This window comes from Sorex fumeus, unplaced genomic scaffold (genome assembly GCF_029834395.1).
Source record: "Sorex fumeus unplaced genomic scaffold, SorFum_2.1 ptg000122l, whole genome shotgun sequence".
NCBI classification, from domain to species: Eukaryota; Metazoa; Chordata; class Mammalia; order Eulipotyphla; family Soricidae; genus Sorex; species Sorex fumeus.
Genome location: NW_026606179.1, coordinates 54,468,373 through 54,482,532, shown reverse-complemented (window position 1 = coordinate 54,482,532; position 14,160 = coordinate 54,468,373). Strand labels below are relative to the sequence as shown.

Below are 14,160 nucleotides of genomic sequence, written 5' to 3'. Positions count from 1 at the left end.
GCCGAGCTTCCGGCTGCGCGAGGCCCCCTCCGCGTTGGCGCGCCGCGCCTTGGGCTGCCCGAGGAAGTGCCCGACGAACTCCGTTTTTGTTTTGTGAATCAAATTCCCAATATCGGTTCGTTTTGTATTTCCTTGGAAAAACCACCGCCATAAGTAAGTCTAAGAAAGTTTCAATGAGGTTTGGGGACACTACAGAAACATAAACGAAACCTTTTTGGGGCGTATATTCTTTAGGCACCTCTGTGGAACCCTTCGCCGCTGCGCGCCAACCGGAAGGTCCTTGTCTTAAGAGCTAATGGCGGACGCCGGTAGGTCGGCCTTGGCTGTGGCTTAGGCCTTGAAAAAATTTAGTATCCGTCGGGTATCAACGCCATCCTCTCCGCTGCAGGGTAAAGAAGCACTCTTCCGGCTTTCTCGGGCTCGGGGGGCAGAGAGCAATCCTGTAGGGGGGCGGGCGAGCGTTTGGTCGGGGTCTCAGTCCTCCTAGGCCCGAGAGTCCGGATAAGGAACGGAGCGGAGGTGCAGGGGAACGCTGGGGGCTCGAAAACGGCTTCGGTCCGGCAGAGGGGGAAACGAGGTTTGGCTCAAAGTATTTTCGAGATGGCCTAGCCTCTGGGGTTGGGGTGGGGCCGTCTCCCCTTGAAGAGAAAACGACACCCTGATGGGAGGTGAAAAGACCGAGCTGGTTGTCAATAACGGAAACTCTTCGGAGCCAACACCCGATTTTGAATCGATTTTGAATGTGTATTTTGGTGCTTGAACAGTTTGTTTCTAATGTTTATCCTGAGGTTTTTTTTTTTTAAATTTTGTTTGCAGGATGGGGCACGGGGATCTGTCTTAGTCCTCGCTAGAGTTTAAGTGCCGTGACGTTCTTTCCGTCTCCTGGACAAGGGCTGATCTGAGCCGCCTCATTTTCTGATAGTCACAGCCAGGGCGAGGGTGGGAGGCGTGGACGGACGTTGGGGGCAATCCCCGTATTGAGCTTCGGCTGTTAATGGTTCCTATTTTGCAGCAAGATGCAATTTCCTCCCCCGTTCCTGGTAGAAAAAAAGGGGGAAAAGGCCACCTTTTTGGTAGAACCTGGATGCGGCCAGCTTCAGGGAAAGTGGGCTCCCGGGTTTGTGCCAAGTGGGCTCAGGCCTCAGGGCACTGAAGGAGGAGCTGCCTTGGGTCCTAAACCAGGAAGAAGGGAGAGTAGTGACCACGTTGCCTTCTGGGCCTAGTGCGAGGTTTGCAGGCGTTAGAGCTGGCTTGGAGCCTGGCACCTCAATAAGGAAAAATCTCTCGGAGGGAGCTTTTGAGCCCCAGGAGCTAACGGGGCTCAGCTGCATGCCAGGCAAGCACTGCACCCCGTTTTATCTCCAGCCCAGCCTCCAATTCTTCACCTTTTCACCTTTATTACCAGTTACAGGTCTTGAGTGACAGCTTGCTGGGCGTTCCCTTGTAAATTTTATCCCCACTTAAAATTATGTTTAAAATTTTATTGCGGGTTGAAATGCCACAGAGCACAAGTACTGAAGTATGCTTTAAGAGACCGTGGCGTTCACCACTTTGAATGAGAGCACTTGGAGATATTCTCTGCTCTCCAGATTTATTTTCAATTAGACACTTTGATTTTAGTGGTGTTAATATTAACACTGCACCCACCACGACTATAGCCAGCCCTCTGCGGTGTCTTGGTCCTCCAACCCACTCTCCCCACTTAGCAAATTCCGGACATCTAGGGTCTTTCACTGGTTTTTGTTCCCTTACTAGTTTCTTTAAATTCTACATTTCAGTTTTATATTCTACATTTCAGTTTTTGTATAGTTGTCTTGTATCACTCAGGATCATGCCCTCAGAGTTCCACCAAAGTTGCGATGAACTGCAGGATTTCATCTTTCTTTTTTTGCCTTTTTGGGTCATACCCAGTGATGCTCAAGGGGTCACTCCTGGTTCTGCACTCAGGAATTACTCCTGGCGGTGCTTGGGGGACCATATGGGATGCCGGGGATCGAACCCAGGTCGGCCGCATGCAAGGCAAACGCCCTACCCATTGTGTTATCGCTCTGGCCCCAGGATTTCATCTTTCTAATATTTTGGATCACACCTGCTGGTGCCCAGGGTCAGTTAGGGATTAAGGTAAAAAGGTGCTTTGCATGTGCTGGCCTCAGTTTGACCCTCAGTTTCACATATGGTGTCTGAAGAACCACCAAGAGTAAGCCCTGAGCATCAAAGGCATGAATGTGAAACCCAGAATATAAACAGCCCACTAGGGTGGAGTGCACTTCGCTTCTGTATTGTATTGTCTTTCCAGCCCTTTATCTGCTCTAGCTGGGTAGTGGTCTATTGTGTATGCATAGCACAGTTTAGTTGTTTTGGGGGTCACGGTCAGCAAGGCCATGCCCATCTCTGTTCCTGTGGCCTGCTCCTGGCAGTGCTCGGGACCATATATGGTGCTGGTGCTCAAACTTGGGCCTCCACCACAAAAAAGGTACACCACGGCCCTTTTGACTATCTCTCTGGCCCAAAATCTCATCTTGATGTTTTTGTGCTCTTAGGGAGATGTCAAAAAGTTGAAATGCTGTCTCCCAGACTTTAAAGGCCAAGCACAATTTTCCCTGATGCCTTATCTATATTTCCTGTTTTTTTGTGTGTGTATATATCACACCCAGTGATGCTCAGGGGTTATTCCTGTCTCTGCTCTCAGGAATTGTACCTGGGGGTACTTGGGAGGACTGTGGGATGCCAGGGATTGAATCCAGGTAGGCTCTGTGCAAGGCAAGCACCCTGTCTCCAGCCCCTCTCGTTTATCTTTTTTTTTTTCCTTTTTGGGTCACACCCGGCGATGCACAAGGGTTACTCTTGGCTCTGCATTCAGGAATTACTCTTGGCGGTGCTTGGGGGACCATATGGGGTGCTGGGAATCAGACCCGAGTCGGCCGCGTGCAAGGCAGACGCCCACCTGCTGTGCTATCGATCCAGCCCCTCTCTTGTTTATCTCATAGGTCATATCTGTATTCCTTTTCCTACCCAAACTTTTTCTTTGTGATTTTAGAACATAAAGATGCCTTGGTTTCAAGTGGAAATTTTCTCTCCTATGCCCTATTTCTATTCTGGTGGATTTTTCTTTTCCTGTCAGCTTGCTTTTGCCTGGGGATAAATTATAACTTATTTTGAGGAGAGACATCTGGCTGTGCTCAGGGCTTTACTCCTGGCTCTGTTCTTAGGGATCACTCCTGGTAGGGCTCAGGGGAGTGGGCTCTTAGGAATTGAACCTGAGTTGACCCACACAAGGCACACGCCCTGCTTGTACTGTATCTTTAGCTTCCAGAAATGATTATGAGGATGTCTACTTAAAATTCAACAAAATCAAATTCCTATGTTGCAGTGATTATTTCAGGTTTCCAAGGTTCCTTTTTTCTAAATAAGGCTTTTAAAAAATTTATTTTCGAGTTTAATTCTGTGGCTGGTGTAGTTGTGGGTAATTATGACAGAGGTGATTTTTTTTCAGTTTTTAGACCAGTCTGGTGAAAAGAATCCTTTTCTCTTAGCACCTTTATGAATGTCTCTGAACTATCAGGGATTTTTTTCTTGCTTTAATTTTTGATGGTCAGCTTAAATTTTAATCACTGAGTTGTAGAGCTGGTGTAGGAGATGTAAATGAAACTACAATAACGGGCTTTTAGTAGATTAGCCAAGGTCTCCTTGTAGAGAAATGGAGATTCAGCATTGTAAGTTTATGCATTTCTTATGAAAATAGAAATGAGTATTTAGCATACCAAATACCATATAGAAGGTAACTTAGTAATAACACCTGTTCAATAGGCCTTATTCTGGTGGTTCTGTTACCTTCAGCAGAAATTCCAGTACAGTGTTAAGATTACCTAGTAAATGTCTCTGCTTTCATGTGCTTTTAGTTTGCCTTTGACTTGGTGTAACCAAGGCCTGGATTGTGGAGTTGTTGGTGTCTGAGTGTTGCTGCCACCATGTTCTTGTATAACTTGACCTTGCAGCGAGCCACTGGCATCAGCTTCGCCATTCATGGCAACTTCTCTGGTAAGTTCTGCAGTTGCTCTTGATGAATTTGACTTTTATTTATTTTTTTAATGTTAGACATCAGACCCAGGACCACTGATTTCTGGCCCTGATTATAACTTACATTTCGGGAGGAAGTTAGCCCTCCCCAGAATTGCTCAGGAGCTTGGGTGCCATATTTGATGATGCCGGGCTTGACAGCTCGGGGCTAGGGCTAGGCCAGTGGTGCCATGTTGGTGGCTGCTAAGCTACACCCTATGGTAAAGGGATTGAACTTGGGCCTCAAGTATACAAGGTATGTGTTTCAGTCCTCTGAGCTACTTCCTTGACCTTTTAATTTTGCTTCTATTTAAAATTTTGTTGATTCTTTGGGGGCCATACCCAGCAATGCTCAGGGATTACTCCTGGCTCTGCACTCAGGAATCAATCCTGGTGGGCTCAGGGTACCGTATGGGATGCCGGGAATCGGACCCATGTTGGCTGTGTGTAAGGCAGTCATTCTACCTGCTGTTTTCTCTCCAGCCCCTTATTTTAATTTCTTGGGTTTTGGTAGGGGAGGGGTTACACCGGCTATGTTCAGAGCTTGTTCATGGCTCAGCACTCAATGGGATGAGGTGGCAGGGATTCAGTACTGTCTCTCCAGCCCCTCCTTCTCCCCACCCCCAATAGTTAAGTTTATTTTTAAAGTCTTGTTATTGTGTTTGTTTTTTGGGCCACGCTTGGGGAACCATATGATATTGTTGTTATGATTGGGGGAGTGTGCACACACCTGATTGTGGTGCTTATACACTTGTCAGTGGTGTTCTCCCCAAAGATTAGGTAGTGGTGCTCCTAACTACAGGTCTCAAAATGGAGACTTTCCTGGGCCTGCTCGAGCAAATCAATGAACAACGGGAGGACACTGCAATACTACAGTGCTCCCATTCTTGGCAAGGTACTTTGGAGATTTGCATTCTTTATTGTGATGCTTGCATAGAGACCCACTAGGGTTTTGATGCTACTGGGGTCTCCTCGGTGCTTAGAATTGCTTGCAAGAGTACACACTTCGTAGCCATGCACTTGAACTTTTACACTGTGCTCCCGTGTTTTGTGGTGTTGATGCCCATCTCAGGTGCAGCCGGAGATCACCTCGTATGTGGATCACACAGCAGAGCTGCTAGGCTCAAATAGCTGAATTTCTCTGGACCCCCAGATTACTTTTTTTGGAGGGGGATCCTTTTTGGGTCACTTGATGATGCGTATTTCTGGCTCTGCGCCAGGACTTAACTCCAGGCTGTGCTGAGGAACCATTTAGGATGCCAGGGATGGAACCTGTTCCGTGCATGCAAAAAAATGCCCTACCCTCCATACTATCACTTTGGCCCCCAGATTACTCTTTGGGTTAATCTGAATAATCAGAACTTGGTTAGCTGTGATTATTCATGAACTTCTGCTTTTTGGCTTTCTAGGAACTAAACAGCAGGAAATTGTTGTTTCCCGGGGGAAGATCTTGGAGCTACTTCGTCCTGACCCCAACACTGGCAAAGTACACACCCTGTTAACTGTGGAAGTTTTTGGTGTCATCCGATCACTCATGGCCTTTAGGCTGACAGGTGGCACCAAAGACTATATTGTGGTCGGCAGTGACTCCGGTCGGATTGTCATCCTGGAGTATCAACCGTCTAAGAATATGTTTGAGAAAATTCACCAAGAAACTTTTGGCAAGAGTGGATGCCGCCGCATTGTTCCCGGGCAGTTCTTAGCTGTGGATCCCAAAGGGCGCGCTGTTATGATCAGTGAGTAGTAACTTGCTTGGTGACTGCATCTCTGATTTGCAGACTTAATACATCGCATGGGATCTGATGGGGCTATTTGGATTAATTTAGTGACAAAGTTTTTCCTTTTCAACAGCTGGAAAGGACTTAGCATACCTTTGGGCGGTGTGGGAGGGGGCCTCCCTCTTGCCTCTGCTCATGGTTTACTCCTGGTGGGCTCAGGGGACCATATGGTGCCGGGTTGATTCCAGAGTCAACTGCCTGCAAGGCGAGCTTCTTACCTGATCAAACTCTCTCCGGCCCCTCTCATTCATGGCTGCCTAGATTTAAATGATTTTGCCAGATATTTCAGTGTATTTGCCCTTCTGGGCCTGAAGTGATGATTCACATTCATGTCTCTTCTCTGATGAATCTCGTGAAGAAACTTCTGTGTATCTGATCAGCGTCCAGAGGGCAGCCTTTTCTTGGTCGCAGAATCCTTAGATCCAATTGAAAGAAGCAAGCTGGTAATCTTATTACTCTTTTGTTGTTCGCTTGGTTTGGGCACCACACCTGGTGATGTTCAGGGGTTATTCCTGGCTCAGTGCTCAGGAGACCCAATGGGATGTTGGGGGTTAAACCCAGATCAGTCACATGCAGGACAAGCACCTTTGACACTGTATTATTGCTCCAGCCCCACAAGCTGGCACTCTGAAGAATTACTGTTTTGGTTTTGGGGCCACACTGAGCAGTGCTTGGGGGTTACGCCTGCTTTGCACTCAGTAATCACTCCTGGCAGGACTCGGAGCCATTTGCATTGTCAGGAATTAAATGATTTTTTTAATTTAATCTAGGACGCTGAAGTGTTTGGAGTTTGGTGAACTCCGTGAGGAAGGAGGTGGAGGATAGAGGGGGCTCCAGGTTAATACGCTTGTCGAGTTAGCGCTGACTTGATCGTTACCATGTGGATCTGTCCTCTCTGCTAAGTGGAGCTCTTTTGTTTTGTCCCTTCAAATACAGGCGCCATTGAAAAGCAGAAATTAGTGTATATCTTGAACAGAGATGCTGCAGCCCGGCTTACCATTTCGTCTCCTTTGGAGGCCCACAAAGCCAACACTTTGGTGTATCATGTGGTTGGAGTAGATGTGGGATTTGAAAATCCAATGTTTGCTTGTCTGGAAATGGATTACGAGGTAAAGGACTGTGTCTCTCTCTTCCCCGTAGGTTATTTTTCTTTAGGTCACACCCAGCGATGCTCAGGGGGTTCCGCCTGGCTCTGCACTTAGGAATTACTCCTGGCAGTGCTCAGGGACTGTATGGGATGCTGGGAATCGAACCTGGTTCAGCTGTGTGCAGGGCAAACACCCTACCTGCTGTGTTATCTATCGCTCCAGTCCCAATTTTTTTTTTCCCCGGTCACTTCAGTGCTTTCCGAGGATTATTTTCTTCATTGTGCATATCTTATATCTGACTTGCTAATAATTATTTTGTTTTTAAAAGCTTTACTGAAATTCTTTGTAATGTTTCTTCCCTGACTCTGTAATAGCACTACTTTGATTGGAACAGATTCCAATGAACACTGTATACTTACTGAGAAAAGCTCCCTGAGAAAGGCAGTGAAACTGTTATTGAGGGGATTTTTCCCAGGGTGGTAGTGAAAGTCATCTAGTCGAGGCACTGCTCATCCCAGAGTTAGGAGACTCGGATTCCTATCCAGCTCTGCCATTACACTAGTGATGTAAACTTTGGCAGATCATTTGGTGTCTCTGGCCTTCTATTTCCTCACTCATAGAGTAGAAATCTTGTGTTTTCAGAATTTTTCCCTTTTTTTTTTCAGTGAATTGCAAAATTTTATGTTTTCTTACAGCTGCATAGAACTGTATTGAGAGCTTTAAGGCTGACATGGTCTGTCTGACTTTTGAGTTTTAAAAGTTCTGTCTACCTGTTTTTTTTTCTGTTTTTTTAAATGTTTGTTTTTGGTTTGGGGGCCACAGCCAGTGGTGCTCGGGGATTGGTCCTGGCTCTGCATTCTGGAGTCACTCCTGGCAGTATTCAGGGTATTATATGGGATGCCTGGGATTGAACCCCAGGTCAGGATTGAAGTCAGGTCTGCCAAATGCAAGGTGAATTGTACTATTGGTTAGGCCCTACTTTTTTTTTTTTTTTTTTTTTTTTTGCTTTTTTGCTTTTTGGGTCACACCTGGCAATGCACAGGAGTTACTTCTGGCTCTGCACTCAGGAATTACTCCTGGCAGTGCTCAGGGGACCATATGGGATGCTGGGAATCGAACCTGTGTTGGCCACTTGCAAGGCAAACACCCTACCCATTGTGCTATTGCTCCAGCCCCCTTTTTTTCTTTTTTAAATAAGTTTCTGCACTGTGGTTAACAGTACTGTTGCTGATACGGTTTCATAACACCTTTCAGCACCACCTCCTCCCAGTTGAATGCTTAACCTCCACCATAACGTTCACCCTGTCACTGTCCTAACCTCTAGGTTTCTCAAGTGACATGTTTGCTACTGAATACCAGTTCTCACACTTGTTTCCATTGGGTATTCGTTATTCCACTGTTATGTTTCTTTATGTCACACATATGAGAGAGATCATTCTGTATCATCTGTCTCCCTCCTGAGTAACAAATTTTATGACTGTTATTAATGGTTGAGTAATATTCCATTGTGTATATATACCATAGTTTTTTTTAATCCAGTCATCTATTTTTGGACACTTGGGTTGTTTCCAGATTTTGGCTATTGTAGCTAGAGCTGCAAGGAGCAAAGGGGTGCAGATGTGTTTTCTCTATTTTGTTTTTGGGCCCTTGGGGTATATTCCAAGAAGTGAAATTGCTGGGTCAAATGGAAGCTCCATTCCTAGATTTTTTAGGAATGTCCCTATTGTTTTCCAGAAGGGTTGAACCAGTTGACATTCCACCAGCAGTTCCTTTCTCTCCACATCCACTTGAGCACAGGTTATTCCTTTTTTTTTTTTTTTTAGGATGTATACCAGTCTCAGTGATTGCTCGTTGTTTTGATTTGCATCTCTGATGATCGGTGGTGCAGAGCATTTTTTTCATATACCTTTGGCCAGTTGTACTTCTTTGAAGAAGTTTCTGGTCATCTCTTCTCCCCATTTTTGGTGGGGTTTGATTTTTTTTTCTTGTAAAGTTCTGTAAGTGCTTTATATATCATCTATTTCGGTACTTGTAAATAGGAGAATTCTTGTTTTCAGGATTTTTCTAGTTCTTATAAATTGATCTTTGTACCATTTTCTATTTCTTTCTAGGAAGCAGACAACGATCCAACAGGGGAAGCAGCAGCTAATACACAGCAAACTCTTACATTCTATGAATTAGATCTTGGCTTAAATCATGTGGTTCGAAAATACAGTGAACCTTTGGAGGAACATGGAAATTTTCTAATTACAGGTAATTTTTCTCTCAGAACAGCTCTATACCCATTTGCCTAGGTCATTTTATGAGGGCTTGGGTTTTTTTTTTTTTTTTCTTTTGGTGGGGAAGTCGGGGACACACATTGCTGTGCTTAGGGCTTTCTCTTGGCTTTGCACTCAGGGATCGCTCCTGGCAGGGCTTGAGGGGATCTGCTGAGGATTGAATGCTTCATCCAGCGTACCATTGCTCAGGCCCCTAGAAGGACTTTTTAATCTATTGGGTCGTAGCCGGTGGTGCTCAGGGGCCTTATTTCTGCCTCTGCACACCGGTATCACTCCTGGCAGGGATTGGGGGACCATACTTGGTGCTGGAAATCAAACCAGATTGGTTGCATTCAAGGCAAGAGCGCTGACCACCTTATTATTGCTCTAGCCCCCAAATTACTCTAGCCTTTTTTAGAATTGAGATCTGTGATATACAGTAGAATAAGTGATAAGTTGTTGGAGTGCCAAAAACTATGACAGATTCCATAGAGATTTTCATTGCAATTGTCTACTTACTGATATAGACAGTTAATATATGTAATATTTCTGTTTGTTTCTGAGCCACAACCTGTGATATTCAGAGCATACTCCTAGCTCTGCACTCAAACATCATTCCTGGCAGGGCTTGGGGCACCTTATTGCATGCCTGGGATTGAACCTGGGTTAGCTGCGTGCAGGGCAAATGCCCTACCCTCTTACTCTGTCTCTAGCCCCAGTATACCTATAATTTAGTTTTGTAAAAGGTGAGAAAGAATTTAAAACTGAATAGTTATATCATTGTCAAGTTTTACTTTCATAATTATAACTTAAATATGCTTTAGTTACATATTTCATTTATCTTTCATATCTCATAGTTACATCTTTCATAGTTCTATCTTACATAGTTAAATGATATCATTTTCAAGTTTTGCTTTCTTTCAGTTCCTGGAGGGTCCGATGGTCCAAGTGGAGTGCTGATATGCTCTGAAAACTATATCACTTACAAGAACTTTGGTGATCAGCCGGATATTCGCTGTCCAATTCCTCGGAGGCGGGTAAGGTCTTTCAAAAAAAGGGAGATCTTATGGAATATTGGGGATCAAACTTGGGTTGGCCACATGCAGGGCAAACATCTTAAAAGCACTCCAGCCTGTAAGTTAGCAATCTTAAGAATCACTACTGTTTTGGTTTTGGGAGTTTCTGTACAGCCTGACATGATGATCATTTAAATTTCATGTCTCTTCTCTGACATTGTTCTTTGGAGATGTTCATGCCTTATTGATCTGATCAGGTTGTAAAGTGGAATTGTGCCTGGTTATTTTTTGTTTGTTCTTTGTAGAACAAAGTACACTTTGTTCTACTAAAACAGACCAAACTTTGTTCTGTGTTTGTAACAGCTGAGTTTTGGGATTATATATTACTGGCAGGAAGCTTACAGGGGTCAGAACTTGTAGAGAGCTTCCAGATCTTCGAGACCTTGAGTGACCCATAGGTTCCCTGTTGGTAACATGCTCAGTACCAGGAATAAAAAGTACTTATTTCTGTCATTTTTGTTTTATTTTGCTAGAATGACCTCGATGATCCTGAAAGAGGAATGATTTTTGTCTGCTCTGCCACCCATAAGACCAAATCAATGTTTTTCTTCTTGGCTCAAACTGAGCAGGGAGACATTTTCAAGATCACTCTCGAGACAGATGAAGATATGGTAAGAAGACCGGGCACGGAGGGAGCAAAGTAAACCTCGAACACTTATGTTAATTATTATTGCATTTCACTGCATAATTGTTGCAGATTTCATTCCCCTCACCCCCTTAGGTGTGTGGGGCAGAGTGCAAAACAGTGGAGTATAATCATATGTTGAGCTTTCAGAATTTTACCTGAATGACAAACCGGGTGTGACAATTATGCTGTGAAATAACAGTCTAGTTTGATGAAAATTGAACATTTCCTCCTCAGTTTTGCTATAATTAAATAACCTTGCTTGTGTCTTCAGAGTTTACAGGATAATTTTTTAAATGGTTTATTACAGCTACTGAGGTAGAACAGATAATACTTTACAAAGCAGTTGCTGAAGGTGCTAAAGTATTTAAAAGTTGGAACTATTACAGATTTTTGTTTTCCTCCCTCTGGCTAGCAGACTTACAGTCTGATAGTCTCATAAGAGATTGGATAAGGTCATGTTAATTACAGGAGAAAGCTCTGCAGAGTCTGCTTAAAACTGAATTCATACGATCTGTTACTTTCAGCTCATGAGTGAGCTCTGTGAACAGCTTGGTAACATAATCTGTTTAGGTCTGGAATTGACGTGCTTTTGTAAAGGCCAGGAGAAAAAAATTTTCGCTTTTGTGGGTCGTATAGTCTCTCAGCTACTCAGCTCTCCTGTTATGGCAGGAAGGCAGCTGTGGACAGTCTGTGAGTGAATGGGTCTGGTGAGTCTGTCTGGTTTCTGACTGCTGGCTTCAAAGTACAGTGTTTGCTACTTGATGCTATATATGATCTCGCTTTACTTGCTTATGTACCATGAAATCTTATATACTAAATTTCAGGTTACTGAGATCCGGCTCAAGTATTTTGACACCGTTCCTGTTGCTGCTGCCATGTGTGTGCTTAAAACAGGCTTCCTCTTTGTAGCGTCAGAATTTGGAAACCAGTGAGTAGTTTTTTTATCACTCTTCTTCACTCTGGTTATCATAAAAGTTGACAGGAGGAAGCTTTCACTTTAAATGATGGAGCTTTTTACAAGAATTTTTTTTTTTTTTGCTTTTTTGGGTCACACCCGGCGATGCTCAGGGGTTACTCCTGGCTCATGCACTCAGGAATTACTCCTGGTGGTGCTTGGGGGACCATATGGGATGCTGGGAATCGAACCTGGGTTGGCCATGTTGGCTGCGTGCAAGGCAAACGCCCTACCCGCTGTGCTATCGCTCCAGTCCCAAGAATGTTTTCTTTCAAAACAAATTGTGCCTTCTTTCTCCTTATACATTCTTTCATTTGGTTATCTTCCTATACTCTAGAGACTTTACTCAGTCACTCCCGGTGGGTGTCTACAGGAATAGCTTAGAAGTAATCTTTTCTAAGCTTTCTGCTAGGCATTTAATTTAAATATTTATTAATTAGGATCAAAGAGATGTTCCACAAAATCAACACTTGAACATATCTAAAATAGAAATCTGTCAGCACCCACAGTTGCTGAACTCACTTCAACTGTCCGATCGTTAGAATTTTTTTCTTTTTTCGGGACAACTCTCATTAATACTTAAGGGCTACTTCTGGCAGTAGACCCTGGTCAGCCACATGCAAGGCAAGTGCTCTATTATCTCTAAAGATGTTCTTAGTATTTGACTAGTGGGCCAGTCATTTTATGGCATATAATCACAATTTTGTTTGTTCTCCATCACTCGCATTTGAATGCTCCATTCAGGTTTTAAGGACTTGCCTTTTTGTGTTGCTAATCTGAACTGGTTCGCTAGTTCTTTATTGCTTTTTTGGTAAAATTCAGCTCTGTCAGCTCATTTAACAGAGACTGTTCAAACTTGCATTAGTTTGTCTACTCTGTGATTTAACTTTTTTTTTTTTTTTTTTTTTTTTTTTGCTTTTTTGGGTCACACCCAGCGATGCACAGGGGTTACTCCTGGTTCATGCACTCAGGAATTACTCCTGGCCATGCGTGGGGGACCATATGGGATGCTGGGAATCGAACCCAGGTCGGCCATGTGCAAGGCAAATGCCCTACCCGCTGTGCTATCACTCCAGCCCCTCTGTGATTTAACTTTTAATCAATTCACTAAGCATTACTAGTAAGGAATATCTGGAAACACTTGTTTCAGTATAATATATAATGTTTGGGATATAATATAGGGATATAATATTTGATGTTTAGGATTTGTTTGGCATATAAAATTGTGATATCCACAATTATAAAGTCTCATTAAGTTTTTTTTCTTTTTACTGACTTTAATCAGCATGATATCTTCTAGTTTTATCTATGCAGTGGAAAATTACATGATTTTTTTGGAGGGGGGGGCCTTTTGGATCACACCTGCTGATGCACAGGGGTTACTCCTGGCTCTGTACTCAGGAATTACCCCTGGCGATGCTCAGGGAAGCTATGGGATTCTGGGAATCTTACCCAGGTCGGCTGCATGCAAGGCAAACACCCTACCTGCTGTGCTGTTGCTCCAGCCCTTAATTTCTTCTTTTTAAAGAGCTGCTTTGTATACAAGTTTGTATATATGCCACAGATTCTTTTTTATTTAGAGTCTTGATTTGTGCTTATTTTCTTAAATTCGATCTGGTGCTTGATTAAAGTAGAAATAAAGTAGAAATTTCTTTAGATTTTTAAGAAAATAGGTTTTCTTTAGACTTTATCTGTATTTTATTGGGAAAATAGTATGCTTAATATGTGACATGGTCTAAATACTAATTAAATTCTGGTGTGAGGTATTATTCCATATTTAGAAATGAGGCAAGTGAGGCATAGGTTTAAGCATAAGGTTATGAACGTTGTTAAAGGTCAGAACTGGGATTCAGTGTAGGCTTTATTGTTTTGACTTTGGGGCTACCCCCGGTGGTGCTCATGCTTACTCCTGGCTCTGCACAGGGGTCACTTCTGTTGCTTGGGGGATATATGGTTTGCCAACCACTTACACATGCAAACCACTTAACTTCTGATATTAACTCTCTGACCCTCATCGTGGACTTGGGAAACTAAAGTGCTTTTTTATTTATTTTTTTGGGTCACACTGGTGATGCTCAGCGGTTACTCCTGGCTCTGTGCTCAGAAGTTATTCCAGGTGGTGCTCAGGAGGCCATATGTGATGCCAGGGATCGAACCCGGGTCTGCCACGAGCAAGGCAGACACCGTACCTGCTTTGCTATCACTCCGGCCCCTAAAGCGTTTGCTTTCAAACAGGGTTTTGTGTCAGTTTGAATTCAGTACTTTTGATTTTCATGCCTAATCTTTCCCCCATAAAAGAAAATATTCCCCTCAGATAAGCA

General features: G+C 43.7%; 1 protein-coding gene and 2 non-coding genes across 3 annotated transcripts in view; all 3 read left to right on the top strand.

The window, feature by feature from the left end:
- The first annotated feature begins 279 nt into the window (after positions 1–279).
- The window catches only part of SF3B3 (splicing factor 3b subunit 3), a 39,229-nt gene continuing 25,348 nt past the window's right edge, over positions 280–14,160 (top strand). Inside the window, exons 1-8 of the mRNA XM_056136452.1 lie at positions 280–389; positions 3,900–4,038; positions 5,466–5,792; positions 6,771–6,943; positions 9,034–9,175; positions 10,105–10,217; positions 10,730–10,867; positions 11,709–11,812. Coding sequence (XP_055992427.1) covers positions 3,969–4,038; positions 5,466–5,792; positions 6,771–6,943; positions 9,034–9,175; positions 10,105–10,217; positions 10,730–10,867; positions 11,709–11,812 — 1,067 coding nt within the window. The 5' untranslated portion in view covers positions 280–389; positions 3,900–3,968. The remainder of the gene's footprint in view (positions 390–3,899; positions 4,039–5,465; positions 5,793–6,770; positions 6,944–9,033; positions 9,176–10,104; positions 10,218–10,729; positions 10,868–11,708; positions 11,813–14,160) is intronic.
- LOC130044600 (small nucleolar RNA SNORD111) lies at positions 6,139–6,219 on the top strand. The gene has a single exon (XR_008795450.1). It is a non-coding gene; the product is annotated as a small nucleolar RNA SNORD111 (small nucleolar RNA).
- Positions 10,368–10,457, top strand: LOC130044599 (small nucleolar RNA SNORD111). The gene has a single exon (XR_008795449.1). It is a non-coding gene; the product is annotated as a small nucleolar RNA SNORD111 (small nucleolar RNA).